The 18,571-nt window shown below is 35.9% G+C and overlaps 1 protein-coding gene across 1 annotated transcript; it reads left to right on the forward strand.

Moving 5' to 3' along the window:
* The first annotated feature begins 63 nt into the window (after nt 1-63).
* LOC149814803 (CURVATURE THYLAKOID protein) lies at nt 64-18,078 on the forward strand. The gene is made up of 7 exons (XM_089989084.1): nt 64-150; nt 14,586-14,730; nt 15,883-15,974; nt 16,495-16,581; nt 16,729-16,791; nt 16,901-16,938; nt 17,744-18,078. The coding sequence occupies exons 2-7, from the start codon at nt 14,613-14,615 to the stop codon at nt 17,796-17,798; spliced, it is 453 nt and encodes a 150-aa protein (XP_089845210.1). The 5' UTR covers nt 64-150; nt 14,586-14,612; the 3' UTR covers nt 17,799-18,078.
* The last annotated feature ends 493 nt before the right edge of the window (nt 18,079-18,571 follow it).

Here is an 18,571-nt window from a genome sequence, read left to right on the forward strand (position 1 = left end):
GATAAAATAAAAACATATAAAAACAAAACAATAGGATATAAGAATGATAAGCATATAAAAACGTATGGAGGGCAGCCAAAGAGTTCCTTAGCGCACCTTTCCGCTCGTTCCATCTCTTGGCTTCTCTTCCTCGTTACCCAACACCGAGAGGTACGCTATTTTTTCCCTTTTTTTCCAAAACCTCGGCTTCTTCCTCCTCATATATTTACTTGTTTTGGCTCTCAGACTGGCTATCTGAGAACCCCCACTTCAGATTTTTGTGATTCTTTCCCTCTATTGAGTAGAGAATTTACCAAAACAGCAGCAGAATGTTAGTAACCTGCTCACTCGGTTCAGGTTATGCCGTTTCACTGCGTCTGCATTGTGGGTTTCTGAGTTTATCGTAGGGCCCCTTTTATTTTTCAAGTCTTTTTCGTCTTCATGAACTCTGACATGGTGGTCATGAACGTTTGTTTTTTTATCGATGTAGCTTATGCCTTATTTCTTCTATCTGAAAGATGGTATGTGACAACATAGGCGTCTATTTTGTAGCTTATGAAAGAAATCCGGTTTAGAGTTCCCTTGTTTTCCGGGCGTGTTATAACAATGAGATTACAAAATTTCAGTTTTGGTTGTGACCGGATTTGGATGAGTTGCTTTTTTATCCCCTTAGTTAGTCAAGCTGTTATTTGGCGGACATCTACCAGTACAAGATATTACAGTTACACAACATTTAAATAGTGTTTGGGAAGCACTCAGGTGGCTAATCCGTCCATATCCAGTACTGCCCCAGTACACCTAAATCCTAATGTAGCTAGGTTCCTAGCTAGACATTTACATTCTTTGGAAGGAGAACACACTCGAATCTTGTAAAATGATGCGTTATGCACTTAATCTTAATCTTGGTTTCAACCATATTAGGTCGTCTCCTCCTCCTAATGTATTATAATTAATTTGATGACATTCATTTGGATGACTGGGATTTTCTCACTGCATTAAGTGCTTCTCCCATATCCTATCTTGAATGTTCGACATCTATCTGATAACCACTGGAAAGGTTGCCATCCAACTTCGGTGAGCCCTCCTTTCTAGAAAGGAACCTTTGCCCCACCATTCATCTACCAAACAAAAGTTAGAAATAACCCATTAATGAAAGTGAAAATCCCTTTCCAAACTTCTTTTGCTGTTGGACAAGGAAGAAATAAATGGTCTCGTCTCTACTTGCCTGCATTTCTGCCTGCTGACTAGATCTCCTGGCCATTTTAACGGATCATGAGAAAGCGATCGGTTTGAGATAGCCAAACATAAAGTAAGAGCTGCCCGGAGAACTTGTTGCTTGTCCCAAATTAGATGGCTTAAGGGGAAAATATCACCAGTCTTACACACAATATCCTAAGCCTTCTTTGATGAGAATGAGCTCGGGGGGCACATGAGTTGGTCAAATATGGACATATCCCTGGATTTGTGGGCACAACCTGAACTGCTACCTCAGGAAGCTATACAAAATGATTAGCTAAAACCCAACTGTGGCTGACTGACCCATCTAGCATACACAACCTGAACTGCTACCTCAGAAACCTGCAGAAAATGGTCAGCTAAAATCCAGCTGTAGCTGACTGACCCATCTAACATAACTGGATGAACTAAGGCCCCTATACAACTCTTCAGCCGTAAAATCTAACGAGAAATGACCTACCTAAAGATCAAATCAGACTTCTATTGACTGAGCATTACCCACCTATCAGTTTAGCTTCCTCTTCCATTGTGCATATACGTACTTGATTTTATGCTCTTCTATCCTCATGAACTAAACCTATTTTTTTTCACCCAAACCAAAATGGGCTCAAGACAATATTTAATAGCAATAAGATCAATCTAAAGGTTAGATTTCCTAGTTTCTACCTGTCAGTACCATCCTAGTTTGGCTGCGAGAGTCATATTAAAATCATTATATTTTTGGATACCCAGGCCTCCCTCCTTGATTGGTTTGCATATTGAGTCCTAACACATACAATAAAATGTTTTGGATGACCCCACCAAGGGAATTGCATGTGATAGCTTATGTCAACTAGACAACTGCTTGTGGTAGTTTGGAACTTTGGAGCACATCATCCGCTATATAGGGAAAGGGAGAAACTACTACTTTAGTGATAATTCTAGTCTTGGGAAAAAGCAAATGATCCTCCTTCTCCAAAAGCTCATTCGGTTGCATTAGCTGGCAGAAGGATAACCACTCGAGCTGGAGAGGACTGATGCTCTCAACCACAAGCGCCTTTGGAGTTTTTTGGTTTGATCACGCAAGCAATGAACCATCAATCAAACCAAGACAAGTGTGAAAGCATGGAGAGCAAATAAGATTAGATATCTTGGTAGTTCATGCCATGAAGGATGAGTGTTCGCACTTAATAAGAATCAGGGTCCCAGACAATGCGTGAAACACTCCATTTGGGGAGTATGGTGATGGTTACAAGTCCTAAACTCAAAGGAATTGACGGGGCCTGCACCATCAAAGGCTCACACAACTTGAATTTTAATTGTCCAAAAACTATGGGAGCTCCCATGTAGCGGATTGTTAAGATATGCATAGTTGCATATGCATGTTTTTATCATTGTAATAGTTAAATACCAAATAGGGGTATCTTTTCGAAGTCTTATAATAGGTTGTGTCCACTAGGGACACAACAGTAATTTTATATTTCTTTTTATAGTCTAGTGTTTTTAATTGTTGTTAGGGGCGTTATTGTAATCAGCCCTTGGAGTCGTTGGGACCTCCCCAACAGCTCTTTTCTAGCATTTTGGGGCGTACCCCAAGGGCTCTCAAGGGCCTTGTTGTGTATATAAAGGTGTGTTCCCCCTCATGTGAACTTGATGCTTTACTAAGCATTTGTGATATACAAATCTTTATATTTTTTATTGTGTTCTTGACCCCTAAGTGGCCTATGTGCATGTGTGTATGTGATTGACCCATAAGTGGTCCTTGTGCTTTTGAATAGTGTGTTTTTGTAAGCCCGTAAGAGGCATTGTTCTTATTATTGCTCTTATTTCATTCATGGTATCAGAGCCTTGGTACTCTTGGGTTGTGATTTGTTCGTGAAGATCAAGAGGAGGATCGTGAGATTGGTGGAGCATCGGTTCATTGGTTCGTTGCCTCGGAAAGTGCATCATCAAACCTCTTCAACAAGTTTTTGCTATCTTCTTCTTCTCTCCTTATAGTTCTCTCTCTATATTTTTTTCTTGTAAAAATAGAGGATGAAAGAGAAGTTATCATCTTCATTCCTGTGAGGCTTAATGATACGAACTATTTGATGTGGGCATCCATAGTAAAACACAAAATATAGGAAAAGGGTCTATGAAGTTTGGTTGATGGTACCGAAAAAGAACCTAAGCTTGTGCTCACTAAGATTGAAAATGGCAAGGAAATAACACTTCAAGGAGATGAAATGTCTAAAGTAGTTTCCAAATATGAGAAAAAATGGAAAGAATGAAGGATGGGTCATTCATAGGTTATTGGATGACTCATCAATAGTGTTGACATTAATAAGTGCTCAAGTTTAGCAAAATTTGATTTTGCTAGTGATGTAAAAAAATATCTTAAAGATATGTATTGTCTAAAGGACATAACACATATATAATATGCAAAACAAAGTTAAAACCATGACCAAAGGAAAAATAAGTATTAGACTATGTCACATGGGTGCGGGTGCGACACGGGTGCATAGTAATTTCAAAAATTTTGGACACGGGGACACGACTATATATATATATATATAACAATAATAAGATTGTAAATTTTAAAGCAAAAATAAAAAAGTAATTCTATTGAAGTAATAACACAAACTTACGAAATTAATTTTAATAAATGGACAAAAATAGACTTGGTCAAAGTTGACCGAGTCTAAAATGTGGACGGACTCGAGCCCGGTGCATTGACCGTGTTTGTCCCGTGTTCGCACCCGTGTCGGAGCATGTCAACGCGAGTGCGTCGACCTTTTAGCCGAGTTCGTGTGACTTTGGTATTAGAGAATACTATAATGTCATTTTTCTTCTTTTGGATGAATTGGCTCTTTTAGAGCCTAAGTGACATTGCCCTCAAGATGTAGAACTCCGTGAAGGAAGAGACAAGAATAAAGAGATGAAAAGAAGGTGGCTTTCGTGGGACCATCTTTTAAAAGAAATGGTGTAGATGAAAGCTCCAAAAGTGTGGGTTCATTGTCTTTAGTATAACTCATGGAAGCACTACAACCAATGTTAAAAAATAAAGCTTTCTCTCTTTCCGGTGCGGTTGTGTTCGCATGTATTGATCCTGATAAGACTTCTTGGATTCTTGATTCTGGAGCTTCTTTTCATATGACTCCAAATGAGTCCATACTATCCGAATACCATACTAATTCAAATGATTCTTATGTTTCAACCGCCGATGGAACCTCTTTAAAAATCAAAAGTTTTGAAACTTTGAAACAACATCAAACTTTTATATGCTAAATGTTAGAATAATAACGAAATTAAATATAATCTCTTCTTTGTTTCTCAAATTGCGGATCATGGGTGCAAAATTTCTTTCTTATCTAATGGTTGTTTAATACAAGATCTCCAGCCCGGGAAGCCGATTTGGCAAGGCCATAGAAGGGAAGATCTCTATGTAATGGACAACCTTGAATTATCAAATCATGTTTTTTCTAATTTTGTGAAAAAGAAATATATAAAAAGGTAGCGTAAAAGACTAGGACATCCTAGTATGTCAAAATTATATTTGTTTTCATTCCTTGCAAGATGTAAAAAACACAATTTAATTTATGAAGATTGTATTTTTGGTAAAATGATTTAGAGAAGGCATACGATAGAGTACCTAGGGACGTTCTCTGGTGGACAATGATGAAGAAAGGTGTTTCTCTCAAGTACATTAGTATAATTAAAGATATGTATGAAGGAGTAGTAACCAATGTCCGCACTTGTGGAGGGGTGACAACCAATTTCCCGATAACGGTTGGGTTACATCAAGGATCTGCTTTAAGCCCTTTCCTATTTGCGATAGTGATGGATGAGCTTACGAGATCAATTCAAGAAAATGTACCGTGGTGTATGTTGTTTGCTGATGATATTGTTTTGATTGATGAGTCTAGAGCTGGGGTTAATGCTAAGTTAGAATTATGGAGACAAACATTGGAAGCTAGAGGTTTTAAGTTGAGTAAGAGTAAGACTGAATATATGGAATGTCGGTTTAGTAAGCAACGAAGTAGTGATGGGAGTGTAGTGAAGCTTGGTGAGCAAGATATACCGGTGAATGATTATTTCAAATATTTGGGATCCATCATTCAAAAGTATGGAGAAATTGATGGAGATGTAAATCATAGGATAAAGGTTGGGTGGATGAAATGGAAAAGTGCTACTGGAGTGCTGTGCGATCGTAGAATGCCATTGCGGTTGAAGGGAAAGTTTTATAGGACGACTATTAGACCCGCTTTACTATATGGTACGGAATGTTGGGCTGCCAAGAGACATCATATTCAAAAAATGAGTGTAGCTGAGATGCGGATGCTTAGATGGATGTGTGGAAATACAATAAAAGATAAGATTCGGAACGAAGAGATACGTAAGAAGGTAGGTGTTGCACCCATTGAAAATAAGATGCGAGAGAATCGTTTACGGTGGTTTGGACATATTTGGCGAAGGCCTAATGATGCTCCAGTTAGAAGGTTGGAGAAATGGGAAAATATATTAGTTAAAAGAGGTCGGGGTAGGCCTAGGAAGACTTGGATGGAGATGATAGGAAAGGATATGAATGCTTTGAACCTCACCGAGGACATGGCGTTGGATAGAAATGATTGGAGGAAAAGGATTCATGTGGAAGACCCAAAATGAATTTCTTTTTTGGTTCATATCGCTGACCCCAATTGTTTTGGGATGAAGGCGTAGTTGTTGTTGTTGTTGTTGTTGTTGTTGTATTTTTGGTAAAATGAAATCCTTGCCTTTTGGACCTAGTCATTTTATATCTAAAGAATCTTTTGAATTAGTGCATTCGGATGTATGAGGACCGACTCTGGTTGTGCCCAAAGGAGGAGCATCATACTATGTTATTTTTTGTGGATAACTTTAGTAGCGATACTTGAATATATTTCCTTCAGTACAAATTTAAAGTATTTGATTGCTTCCAAAAATTTCATCATTATGCGAAAACTCAATTTAAAGCCAACATTAAAATTTTTAAATCCGATTTCGGAGGAGAATTTTTACCAAATGACTTAAAAAATTATCTTGATTTTCATGGAATTGTTCATAAAAAATCTTGTTATTATACTCCTCAACAAAATGAATTAGTCGAAAGAAAACATAGACATATTGTTGAGATTACTAGAACACTTCTTATATCAAGAGACGTTCCTAAAATTTTTTGGGCCGAAGCCGCCCTTATGGTGGTCTACTTGATAAATAGAATGCCTTTAAAAACTATTAAAAAAAAATCCCTATTGAAAAATTATTTAAAACTCCTCCCGATTATAAAAGGTTAAGAGTTTTTTTGTTATAAATGCTTTGTCCTAACCAACAAGAATGACAAACTTTTCGCTAAACTATACCTTGTGTTTTTTTGGGACATGTCAAAAACCAAAAAGGGTATAGATGTTATGAAATAAGAAAAAACAAGCTATATGTTTTAAGAAATGTCACATTCCTTGAAAACGAAAATGGGTTTGATAAAGATAAAAACAAAGAACATTATGATTATTCTTTTCTTTTTTACCTTGCTAATGAGCATAATAAAGTTGTCAATTATGATAGCAATGATATGCATGAGAGTGACAATATAGACACTCATGATGCACATGAGAATGAGAATGAAGGTCTTGATAGCATAGACCATTCATATAATGAAGTTCAAACTTATACTCGACGCACCGAAGTGTAATGAAATGGTGGTCTTCAACAAATGCACAAATAACTCACAAACAAGTGTCTATTGGAGACACTACAAGCATGACCCTTGAAAGCGTATAAAAGGAAGAACACTTGAAAAATAAATAATACTTTATTCATGAACAAAATGCTTAAGAAGCATGGTTATTTACATTGAAGGGGTTCACCCCTATATATACAAAAAAGTGGGAGAGAGAGGAGAGTTCATTTTGAGCTCTCCAAAAGAGACGTTGGATTCCAACGTCTCTTAATATAGCTGTTGGACTACAGTCCAACAACATTTATTATTATAGCTGTTGGACTATAGTCCAACAACATTTATTATAGCTGTTGGACTACAGTCCAACAGCTATTTGCACAGTCAAGTTCCAACAGGACCTTGACTGGATCAAATATCTAGTTTCTATTGAACTAGATGCTAAAAAAGAAAATAAAGAAAAATAGAAAAAGAAAATAATAAAAGAAAATATAATAATATTAAATAATATATATATATATATATATATTACAGTTTACATTTTAACACTCCCCCTCAAACTTGCGGTACAATGCGCGAAAGTTTGTCTACGAGGAAGTGAAATCTGGGAGCAGCGAGAGGCTTGGTGAAAAAGTCTGCTAATTGATATTCTGATGTAACATATGGCAGATCAATGGTTCAATGTAAGTATTCCTCTCTGACATAGTGACAGTCCATCTCAATGTGTTTAGTGCGCTCATGGAATGTCCGGTTGCTTGCAATGTAGATCGCACTTTTGTTGTCACAACACATCTTTGAAGCTTGCGTTGCTTTAGCTCCCATATCCACTAGCAATCGTCTGAGCCAAACAACCTTCATAGTGGTGGTTGTCATGGACACTCCGGAAGTTGTCAATGTTAAAATGAAAATTGATGATGGAGAACTTCTTGATGATCCTACTTATAGACAGCTTGTTGGAGCTCTTTCTTATCTTTCCATTACTAGGCCAGATATAACTCATGCGGTTCATACAGTCAGTCAGTTTCAGCATGCTCCCACCTCCATGCACATGGGAGCGATTTTGCGTATTATTAGATACTTAAAATCCTCTCTTTCACGAGGACTCTTCTTGTCTGCTTCATCTTCATTAAATTTAATTGCATATACTGATGCTGATTGGGGAGGTGATCCCAATAATAGACACTCAACTACTGGTTTTTGTGTGTTCCTAGGTGAAACCTTAATTTCGTGGAGGTGCAAGAAGCAGCAGAAAGTCTCTCTTTCCTCCACCGAAGTCAGACTTGAAAATGATATCAAGAGCAAATTTAGATTGAGATATCAAATACCCCCGAGGGAAATAAGCAACTTCAATGCCTAAAAACTATCTTAATAAACCTAAGTCAGTCATTTCAAAGTTAGTTTTAAGAAGAGATTTGATATTTGCAACTCCCTATTTGTCGCCTTCGGTGATGATCATATCGTCCACATAAAGAAAAAGAATAATGATGCCTGCATCAGATTTCTTAACAAACAAAGCAGTGTCAGTTAAACAAGGTTGAAAACCAATATCAAGCATAACATGACTAAATCGGCCACAGGAGCAAATGTTTCTTCATAATCGATGCCATACTCTTGGGCATATCCTTTTGCTACTAAACGGGCCTTATATCTTTCCAGGGTCCCATCACTTTTGGTTTTGACTTTGTATACCCACCTACAACCTATAGGTTTCTTACCCGGAGGAATATCTTGTATCGTCCAAGTATTGACCTTTTCTAGTGCATCCAATTCTATTTTCATGGCTTCTATCCATTCTATATGATTTTTTGCTTGAAAATAGGATGATGGTTCAACATATGATTGTATTAATGTAATGGCGGCCCTATACGTGGGTGAAAAAGATTCATAAGACAATTTTTTCTGGAGGTTTAGAGATTCTAGACTTTCTTCTATGTGAGACTTCAGAGTATTTTTGTAATGCACATGGAAGATTTTGCTCTCTACGTCTTGAATATTGTAGACTAACATCCCTATGGATTTGCTCTTCATTATCATCATTTTCAACAACAATAGGACTTTGATCATTGTCAATGTCACATCCAACATCACATTCATTGGATTTTGAAGTTGGATTAATTAAAAACGAGTATTCAGTGACATCCTTGGATTTTTCAAATTCAAAGAAGCTTTCTTTTTCCAAAAAAGATACATTTCTTGACACATATAATTTGTCATTTTGAAAATCGAAACACCTGTAGCTTTTTTTATTATCACCATATCCTAAAAAGGCACATGGGATTGCACGAGGAGAGAGTTTGTCATTTCTGTTGGTGAAAATAAAACATTTGCATTCAAGGACTCTTAATCTAGAATAATCTGGAGTTAAATTAACATGCTTTTCTATTGGAGTTGTATTCTTTAATGAGGAAGATGGCATCCTATTAATGAGGTAGGTGGCAGTTAGGACCGCTTCAGCCCAAAAACTTTTTGGAACTTGATTTGCAATTAGCAATGTCCTAGTAGTTTCCATAATGTGTCGATGTTTGCGTTCGGCTAGGCCATTCTGTTGTGGAGTGTGTGGACATGATCTTTGATGTGTAATATCATGTAAATTGAGATAGTCTTTGAATTCGTTGGACATAAATTCTCCCCCTGAATCAGTGCGAAAAACAGAAATATCATTTTGAAACTTATTTTTAACCATTTTATGAAATATTTGGAAGTTAGCAAAGACATCAGATTTATGTTTAAGAAAATAAATCCAAGTATGTCTAGAAAAGTCATCAACAAAAATGACATAATATGTATAACCACCTTTGGAAATAAATGGTGCGGGGCCCCAAACATCCGAATGTATTAACTCAAGTGGTCGTGAGGAAACAAAAGTTCTACTAAGAAATGGTAACCTTTTCATTTTGCCAAGAATGCAGTCTTTACAAGAAAAATTTTCAGAATTACAAAATTTTTCCAACTTGGAAAATATTGAATTTTAGACATATGAGGATGGCCAAGCCTTTTGTGCCATAAATCCAATTCTAATTTCTGAATATTATAACAAAATGCATTCTTGGGTAATTCAAAAAAGTCTATGTAATAAAGTCCTCCTTCTCTATGGCCTTCCCCAATCAGCTTCCCTGACTGGCGATCCTGTACCCAACAACCATGAGAAGAGAAGGAAATATTACATCCATAATCAGATATTTGCGAGACAGATAAGAGATTCAAATTAAGTTTAGGGATATATCTAACTTCTGAGATAAAAAATCTTTTGGATTTTTGAAGATTTTCAAAACATCCTATTCCTTTTACTTCGAGATATGTGCCATCGGCTGTAAAAACCTTTGACACACTTGAGTTATTTTTAAGACATTCGGATAGACTATTAACATTTGGGGTCATATGAAAAGAAGCACCAGAATCTAAAAGCCAAGGAAAGTTACCTGGACCGGAGAAAGATGCAACTGCCGCTCCAGTTGAGGCTTCGGTTGAGGAGGATACCCCTTTGAGAAGAGGTTGAAGGATTTTCATCAGTTGAGCCATAGACACATGTGCATCTTGATCTTTTGACTCAGATTCAACAGATGCAACTCTTTTTTCTTCTCTTCTTTTTAACTTTGGACATTGAGGCCTATAGTTGCCCCGGTTCATGACAATGATTATAAATATATTTTCTTTTATCAAAGTTGTCGTTTTGCCTTCCAAAATGAGGCGGCTTGTAAGTACGAGTATGATTCCCCGGTCTAGATACAACTAAAACGGAGTCATCATCAACTTTTGGAGTACTTTTTCTAAGTCTATTTTCCTCTATAGTGAGCTCTTCTATAGTATCAACAATAGAAGGAATTTTTCCACGATGTAAAAGGGCCGATTTGGTAGATTCAAACTCCGGCCTTAGACCATTCACAAATTGATAGAAATGTTCCATATCGAGTTGCTTTTGGCGAAGCTCGATGTCTTCGGCACAATGCCATTTGGGCTCAAGAAGAGCCAACTCTTCCCAAAGTTTGGACAACTCGTTATAATATTCTCGAATAGTTTTATCTTTTTGAGTCATTGTCCGAACTTTATCTTGTAAATTGCATACATGTGCAATATCTTTAAGGGAATACATGTTTTTGAGGTATTCTCAAGCCTTATCGGCATGCTCAAACTTAGCTAGACTAGAGTATTTTTTAATGTCTATGCTATTGATGAGCCATGACATAATTTTTGCATGCCCTATCCTCCATTCTTTCCATTTCTTTTCATAAGTGGCTAACGCCTTACTCTTCTCTTCTTCCGTTAGAGGAACCTCTTTATCACCCTCTTTCTTGGTAAGAGATAGTTTAGGTTCCAAATCAGAACCATCCACTATACCCCATAAACCTTTTCCCCAAATATGGTGCTTCATAATCGAAGTCCACATTACATAGTTAGTATCATTTAGCTTCATAGGTATGATGGTGATCTTATCATTGTCATCCATCTTTTACAAGGGTAAGAGAGGAATAAATAGGAGGAGAGAGAGAGAGAAATAAAAAGAAAAGAAAAAGAGTAGACAAAGGAATAAGAGAGGATACAAAACCAAAAATTTTTGTAGCACAAGTTCGCCTTTCTTCAAACAAATCTTCTTGAGCCAAGAACAAGGTGATGAAACACCTTTTGTAAATGTGGTGCGGAAATCGAGGCAGAAGCACTTCAAGATCTAAGGATTTCGTAGCGTTGATACCATGTAATGAAATGGTGGTCTTCAACAAATGCACAAATAACTCACAAACAAGTGTCTATTGGAGACACTACAAGCATGACCCTTGAAAGGGTATAAAAGGAAGAACACTTGAAAAATAAATAATACTTTATTCATGAACAAAATGCTTAAGAAGCATGGTTATTTACATTGAAGGGGTTCACCCCTATATATATAGAAAAAAGTGGGAGAGAGAGGAGAGCTCATTTTGAGCTCTCCAAAAGAGACGTTGGATTCCAACGTCTCTTAATATAGCTGTTGGACTAAAGTCCAACAACATTTATTATTATAGTTGTTGGACTATAGTCCAACAACATTTATTATAGCTGTTGGACTACAGTCCAACAGCTATTTGCACAGTCAAGTTCCAAGGATCAAATATCTAGTTTCTATTGAACTAGATGCTAAAAAAGAAAATAAAGAAAAATAGAAAAAGAAAATAATAAAAGAAAATATAATAATATTAAATTATATATATATATATATTACAGTTTACATTTTAACACGAAGATATTCCCAAAGTCAAGACATAGACTCATCTAATATTAGAAAGTAGATTTGTTTCATATGATTCTTTTGAACCTAAGTATAAAGCATATCTAATGGTCATCCACTCATATGTAGAACCAGCCTTTTATAATGATGCTAATAATCATCAAGAATGGATTATAGCTATGAATGATGAATTACAGGTTTTAGAAAAGGCAAAAACTTGAAAAATTCAAACATTACCTAAAGGAAAGAAAACAATAGGGTGTAGATGGGTGTATAAAATTAAAACCAAAAGTAATGGGACATTAGAGAGGTATAAAGCTAGACTTGTAGACAAAGGATATAGTCAAAAGTACAGAATAGACTATGATTAAACTTTTGCTCCCGTTGCTCGAATGATTACTATTAGAACTCTTTTTTCTATAGCCTCGATTAAAAAATGACCTAATTTTCAAATGAAAGTTAAAATGCTTTTTTGAATAGTAAGCTTAATGAAGAAGTTTACATAGAACCCCTATCAAGATTAAGGTTGGCACATTGAAAAGTCCTTTGGTTGCACAAGACCTTGTACGATCTAAAACATGTTCCTAAGGCTTGGTATGATCGATTCATTAGTGTAATGACACGACTTTGTTTTAAATCTTGTTATACTGACACTGCATTGCTTGTTAAGTCTTCTAATGCAGACATTGTAATATTATTTCTCTATGTTGGTGATATGTTTATCACAACAGGTGATAAACATATGGAGTAAGTCATATAAAAAACGTTCTCAAGGTTAACTTTGATATAACAGATCTTGGTTTCATACGGTATTTTCTTGGAATTGAAATGGCTTATTCACCTCGTTGTTATTATTTGTCTGAGACTAAGTACGCAACAGAGATCATTGAACGATCAGGGCTTTCTGATGAAAAACAAGTTGATACTCTAAGAGTTATTAATGCAAAATGAGGAAGGATGATGAAGAACCTTTGAAGGATCCAACTCCTTACAGACAGATGATTGGAGCTTTATCTTCTCTCTCTATTGCTCGTTCTGATATTACACATGCTATTCACTTTGCTATTCAATTTCAGCATGCTCCTACTACAATACATATGAATATTATTAGATATATTAGAAAAACTACTAGTTATAGTTTATTTTTGTCATCTTTTACTCCATTAGAAGTTATTGCTTATTCAGATTGTGATTGAGGAAGAGATGTGAATGATCGTCTCTTGACTACGGGTTTTTGTGTTTTTGTAGGATATTCATTGATTTCGTGGAAATGCAAGAAGCAACAAAATGTGTTTTTGTCCTCTACAGAAGCAGAATACCGAACTATGACAGCCACTACTTTTGAGTTGGTATGACTGAAGCAATTGTTAGAAGACTTGGGAGTTCATATAACAAAACCCTCAAGATGTTATAACATCAAAAGTACAATTTATATCGCCGACAATCACACATTTCATGAACGGACCAAACACATCAAAATTGACTGTCATTATATTAGAGAAGAATTTTTTAAGAAGAGCATTAGATTGCCATATGTACCAACCGAGTATCAATTGATGGACTTCTTCACCAAAGCACTTCCGTCACCAAGATTTCAATTTCTCCTTGACAAATTCTCGGTTGTGGCACCGTGGATTTGAGGGGGGTGTTAAGATATGAATAGTTGCATATATATATATATATATATATATATATATATATATATATATATATATATATATTGTAATAGTTAAATACCAAATAGGGTTATTTTAGTCTTTTCACAGTCTTGTAATAGGTTGTGTCCATTAGGGACACAACAGTCATTTTATATTTATTTTTACTAGTCTAGGTTTTTAATTGTTGTTAGGGGCATTATTGTAATCATCCCTTAGAGTTATTGGGACCTCCCCAACGGCTCTATTTCTAGCCGTTGGGGAGTATATCCCAAGGGCTCTCAAGGACCTTATTGTGTATATAAAAGGGTGTTCCCCCTTATGTAAACTTAATGCTTTACTAAGCATTTGTGATATACAAATCTTTATATTTTTTATTTGATCTTGGACCCTAAGTGGCCTATGTGCATGTGTGTATGCGATTGACCCATAAGTAGTCCTTGTGCTTTTGAATAGTATGTTCTTGTAAGCCCATAAGAGGCACTTTCTTGTTATTGCTCTTGTTTCATTGCATGGATTGATAGTTTTCATTGCTTCCATTGAAAACGGTTCTGCACTTAAGATGTCCTGTGACTGGTCAAATTGAAGGAAGTGAATGCAGACTTATCCTCACTTACCAACCAAACACATTTCTACTCAAACTCATGAAGTTGGGTTATAATAAGGGTAGTTGCAGAATTTTAATTTTGAGAAGACCCATTGCAGATGATCCTATTTGATTTCATGTGCAAGGTAAACTCTAATAAAACACTTGATGATTTAGTTGTGGGAAACATGGCTCTTGATTTTTTTTTGAACTTTTATTTTGATTGTGGTTTCCAAAAATAAGAATGGAGCTGTATTAACTTGTTCTTTTCCGTTTTAGTTCTTTTCAACAACTTTCCAGACAAATATGGCTTCCACTATCACAATCCTGATTCCAACAATGTATTCCCAAGGAAGGGTAGCAATGGACAGATCCATCCGAGAACTTCCTGTATTATCATGGAAACCCCAACGTGGTGGCAGGGGTAATTCATTTGTACTGTCTAATAACTTTTTATTTACTCTTTTAATTGTTTGTTCTGCGAGAAATGTGGAGTGATGTTTCACTTAGATGATCATGATACTGAGCATATACTCTTTCATTTTTGTGCAGATAAAGGGTTTGTCACTGTTTCAATGTATTTTCTTATTCAGTTCTTTTCTTCTTTTCTTGGTAATAGTTCTGCTGAAAAAAAATGAAAATAAAAATATATTTGCAGACTTAAAACTAAAAAAAAAGGAAATACATAGTCCCAATAATTCTTGAGCTTCTAAATATTGAAGGCCTTGTGTTCTTGAATGTGCAATAAAAATCTTACTATAGAAAATTGAATACTTTGAACCCCCGTTTGAATGTTTTCATAAATAGCTTCTTTGGTATTTGTATTTATTTTAATTAGCAAGTTTGTGTTTGGCAGTTTTGTTTTTAATTTTTGTAACAAGTTGTCATAAATATAAATAGAAACCACCATTAAAAAATAACAAGAGGGGACCTTTTTTTTACTATTAGTTATCTTCTTTCATTCCACTACCCCTTCTTCGTCACCATTTCTACCATGACCATCACTACTTTTCTTTCTTCAACCTAAAACACCATGGCCACCACCATGATACCACTTCTTCAATATGAAGATCACCACCACCACCACTGCCCTAAAATCTTCTTCAACACCAAAACCACTACCACCTTTTATTCTTCAATATCAAAACCACCATTAGCACCACAATCACTAAACCCCTGCCACTCCTTAACATCCAAACCATCAGTGCCACGTGCTCAATCTTCACCTTCCCTATGCCTTTTTTTTTCTCCATCCTCTTCTGCTCACCACTTATCTCCTTTTTTTCTTCATCCTAGTTTAAGTAGTTTGTGATCCAAATATTCATTTATTATAAACAAATGCAAGATTTTTCTTCATAAATGTATTTTTATTTATGTTTGTAAACAATAAATAAATAAAAACACATCCAATAGAGTCTGAAATTTCCAGTATTTCTATGTAATAAACATAAACAACCTTTTGGATGGACATTCTCATTTAAAAGTAGTCACGAAAATCTTGTGATTGATTTTACATGAGTTAGATGTTGCAGCTCTAACATTTTGAGTCATTTTTCATTCTTCTTGGTTTTGCCAGCAGTGAGAAGAAAGAGGCAATTTGTGGTTGCCATGGCTACTGGAGAGCAATCTAATTCTTCTGCGAGTATTTTGAAATCTGTTAAAGCAGCTGTAAGTTTTTGTCTTTCCTTTGTTTCTTTTGTTCTGATTAAACTTTTCGATGAATTCAATGATACATCTTATTACCAATAGAATTTATTCAGAGTTATTAAGTATTCATTTTAAGTTTTTAACCTTGTGCAACATCGCTCTGTCCAAGTGCTCTGGTAAAATTACCAAGACTCACTCTCCAGGCAGAAATGCACTGGACATGTTCTCCAAGATGGTTTTTTAAGATGCCTTATAATGTGATTGTACTTAATCATCATAAATCATATCCAGTAACATAGCACACCAATGTCGTTTTATGTCACCACTTTCTAAACCAAGTTAGCTTTTTCAATGAATTGAGATCTAATAGTCCATTCAAACTTTTGAACGAACTGGGCATATGTTCATGTCGAGCATGAACCATTCACATGGCAATTCCATTAAATTTGTATGTTTTGTTAAGGAGTGTCTAATAAGTTATAAGAAATCACAAATAGCTTCTTTTGATCAGTGATTTACATTTTTATCTTTCTGTATACAGTGGGATAAGTCTGAAGATAGGATCGCTATAGCCGGTTTAGGCTTCGCAGCCATAGCAGCAATCTGGGCATCCAGCAATCTCATTGCGGTAGTTATTACTGTTTCTCTGTTCTCAAACCATGCTTTCATGCAACTTTAAGTTTATCTTAGTTTTTAAACAGCTTAAGGTTGGTCATTTGAATGCATACATCCAAGCATATCTAGCCATCTACTTCCAACTGACATTTTCTTATAGGCTATTGATAAGCTTCCTTTCATCCCAACCGCGATGGAATTTGTTGGCATACTATTTTCCTGGGTAAGAACGACAAACTCCCATTCAAACTGTTAATAATTCAACTTTTTGTTGCATCTTTGATTGGTAGTATTATCAGCTTGAGTATTTTTTTACCTTTATTTTCTTGCAGTGGTTCATATACCGATATCTTCTATTTAAGCCAGACAGGTGCGCAACTTCAAAACTTGTAGATGTGATCCGCCTGCTTGAACTTCACTTGCTTTTTTATTATCGCCCAAACTTTAGCTGTGTTTTTTAAAATGTTCCTTTATACTAATTTAATCAAAAGCTGTCCTTGTTTGTCAAAATGATTTCTATAGCCATTGCTTTTAAACAAGTGGTGAAGCCACTTGGCAATCTTCTGGAAAAAACAAAACTTTTATTTGTGTAAATATGATTATTGTTATGAGCTAGTTGTTGTTTTCTTTTTCCCAAAGTTCAAGTTGTGTATAGTTCATCAGTTCATGATAACTAGTTGACACAGCCGTTGAGACTTTTTTCAAGGCTCTGTTTGGGAGCCGGAAGCTGGGTATGCACTTTGTGGATTCCACGCCTTGAGGGGGAACAGTGGATTTGGGACTTCTCACTATGCTTGTTTGAGAGCTTGTTTGAGAGCCCCATTTATAACTGGTCATTCCTTTGCCATTTGGGAAAGGACTGTAGCACTGTGGGAGTAGTGTTGGAACATCACCGAGCTCCATAGGAGTTGCTTACTACCACCTTTTAGTGGTGGTAGTGAGAAATCAAGGAACTAGAGCCAGCAGTTCCCATGCCGATGCCCTCTTTTCCTACTCCGCTCTCTCATATGGCGGTTGACACTGGGGATTCCCTTGGCTCCTCCTAAGGTGCTCCATTGTTGGCTCCAAATGAAAACCAGGGGAGTCACCTGATTGCCCTTTGGTTGCCCTTGCCAGCGTTTTGGATCTGTTGATGTTAAATGTTGAGGCCTTAGTTTTTTGCTTGTGCATTTCAGGCAAGAGCTGGTAAGAAAGATCAAGGATTCCATTTCTGAAGTTACAGGCAAGTAAAAGCATAACCAGGCTGCACATGCACCGCACCTCAGATATGTCTCGGCGTCTCCGGTGGTGTCTGTGAAGCCATTCAATCTCTGAAAATTGTCTCATGTATGCAAGTGGTTATAGAACAAAATGCTATTTGTTCCTAAAATTTTCTCGTGTATTTTACTGGTTTAAAACCATTTCTCCAAGATCTCTCTATCTTTCTCTCATCCACATGTTAAGTTTCATCAATAATTGGATTAGTACTAAGAGCAAATAAAGATATGTTCATGATGATTCAATAAATAAAGCTGTCTATGTAATTTTAAGATTCACTATCTTAACTTTGTTTTGTTTGAGTAAAGCTATATCATTGTTCATTCTAGGAGGCTTGAGGACCATAACCTGTCATTAAAGAAAACGGAAAATGATCATACTGTACCACAAAAAATGACATGTTTTTTGAAATGCCTTGCAATTTTCGAAATCCCCTTGATGTCTAAATTTGCAAATGTTTGGCTTTAAACTGATCATTTTAACCTTAACATTAGCTATATTTTTAAAGTTTGCGTGATATATCGGTATGCTTTGTGTGTATAGCAAATTCTAACTAAAATGTAGATTTGCACGTGTTTTCTTTTTGTGGACCTCAAAAAGTTTGCATAACCATATCTGCTAACTTCCTGTAACTGAAACCTAGACACTTCACAGATATTTCACTAAATTTGCATAATACAAAGTTACTGTAATCATATATGTGAATTTTCAGTAATTAAAATTTGTCATAACTTCGTTAGACATTG

The sequence above is a fragment of the Nuphar pumila genome, chromosome 15 (assembly GCF_984573655.1).
Source record: "Nuphar pumila chromosome 15, dmNupPumi1.hap1.1, whole genome shotgun sequence".
Taxonomy (NCBI): Eukaryota; Viridiplantae; Streptophyta; class Magnoliopsida; order Nymphaeales; family Nymphaeaceae; genus Nuphar; species Nuphar pumila.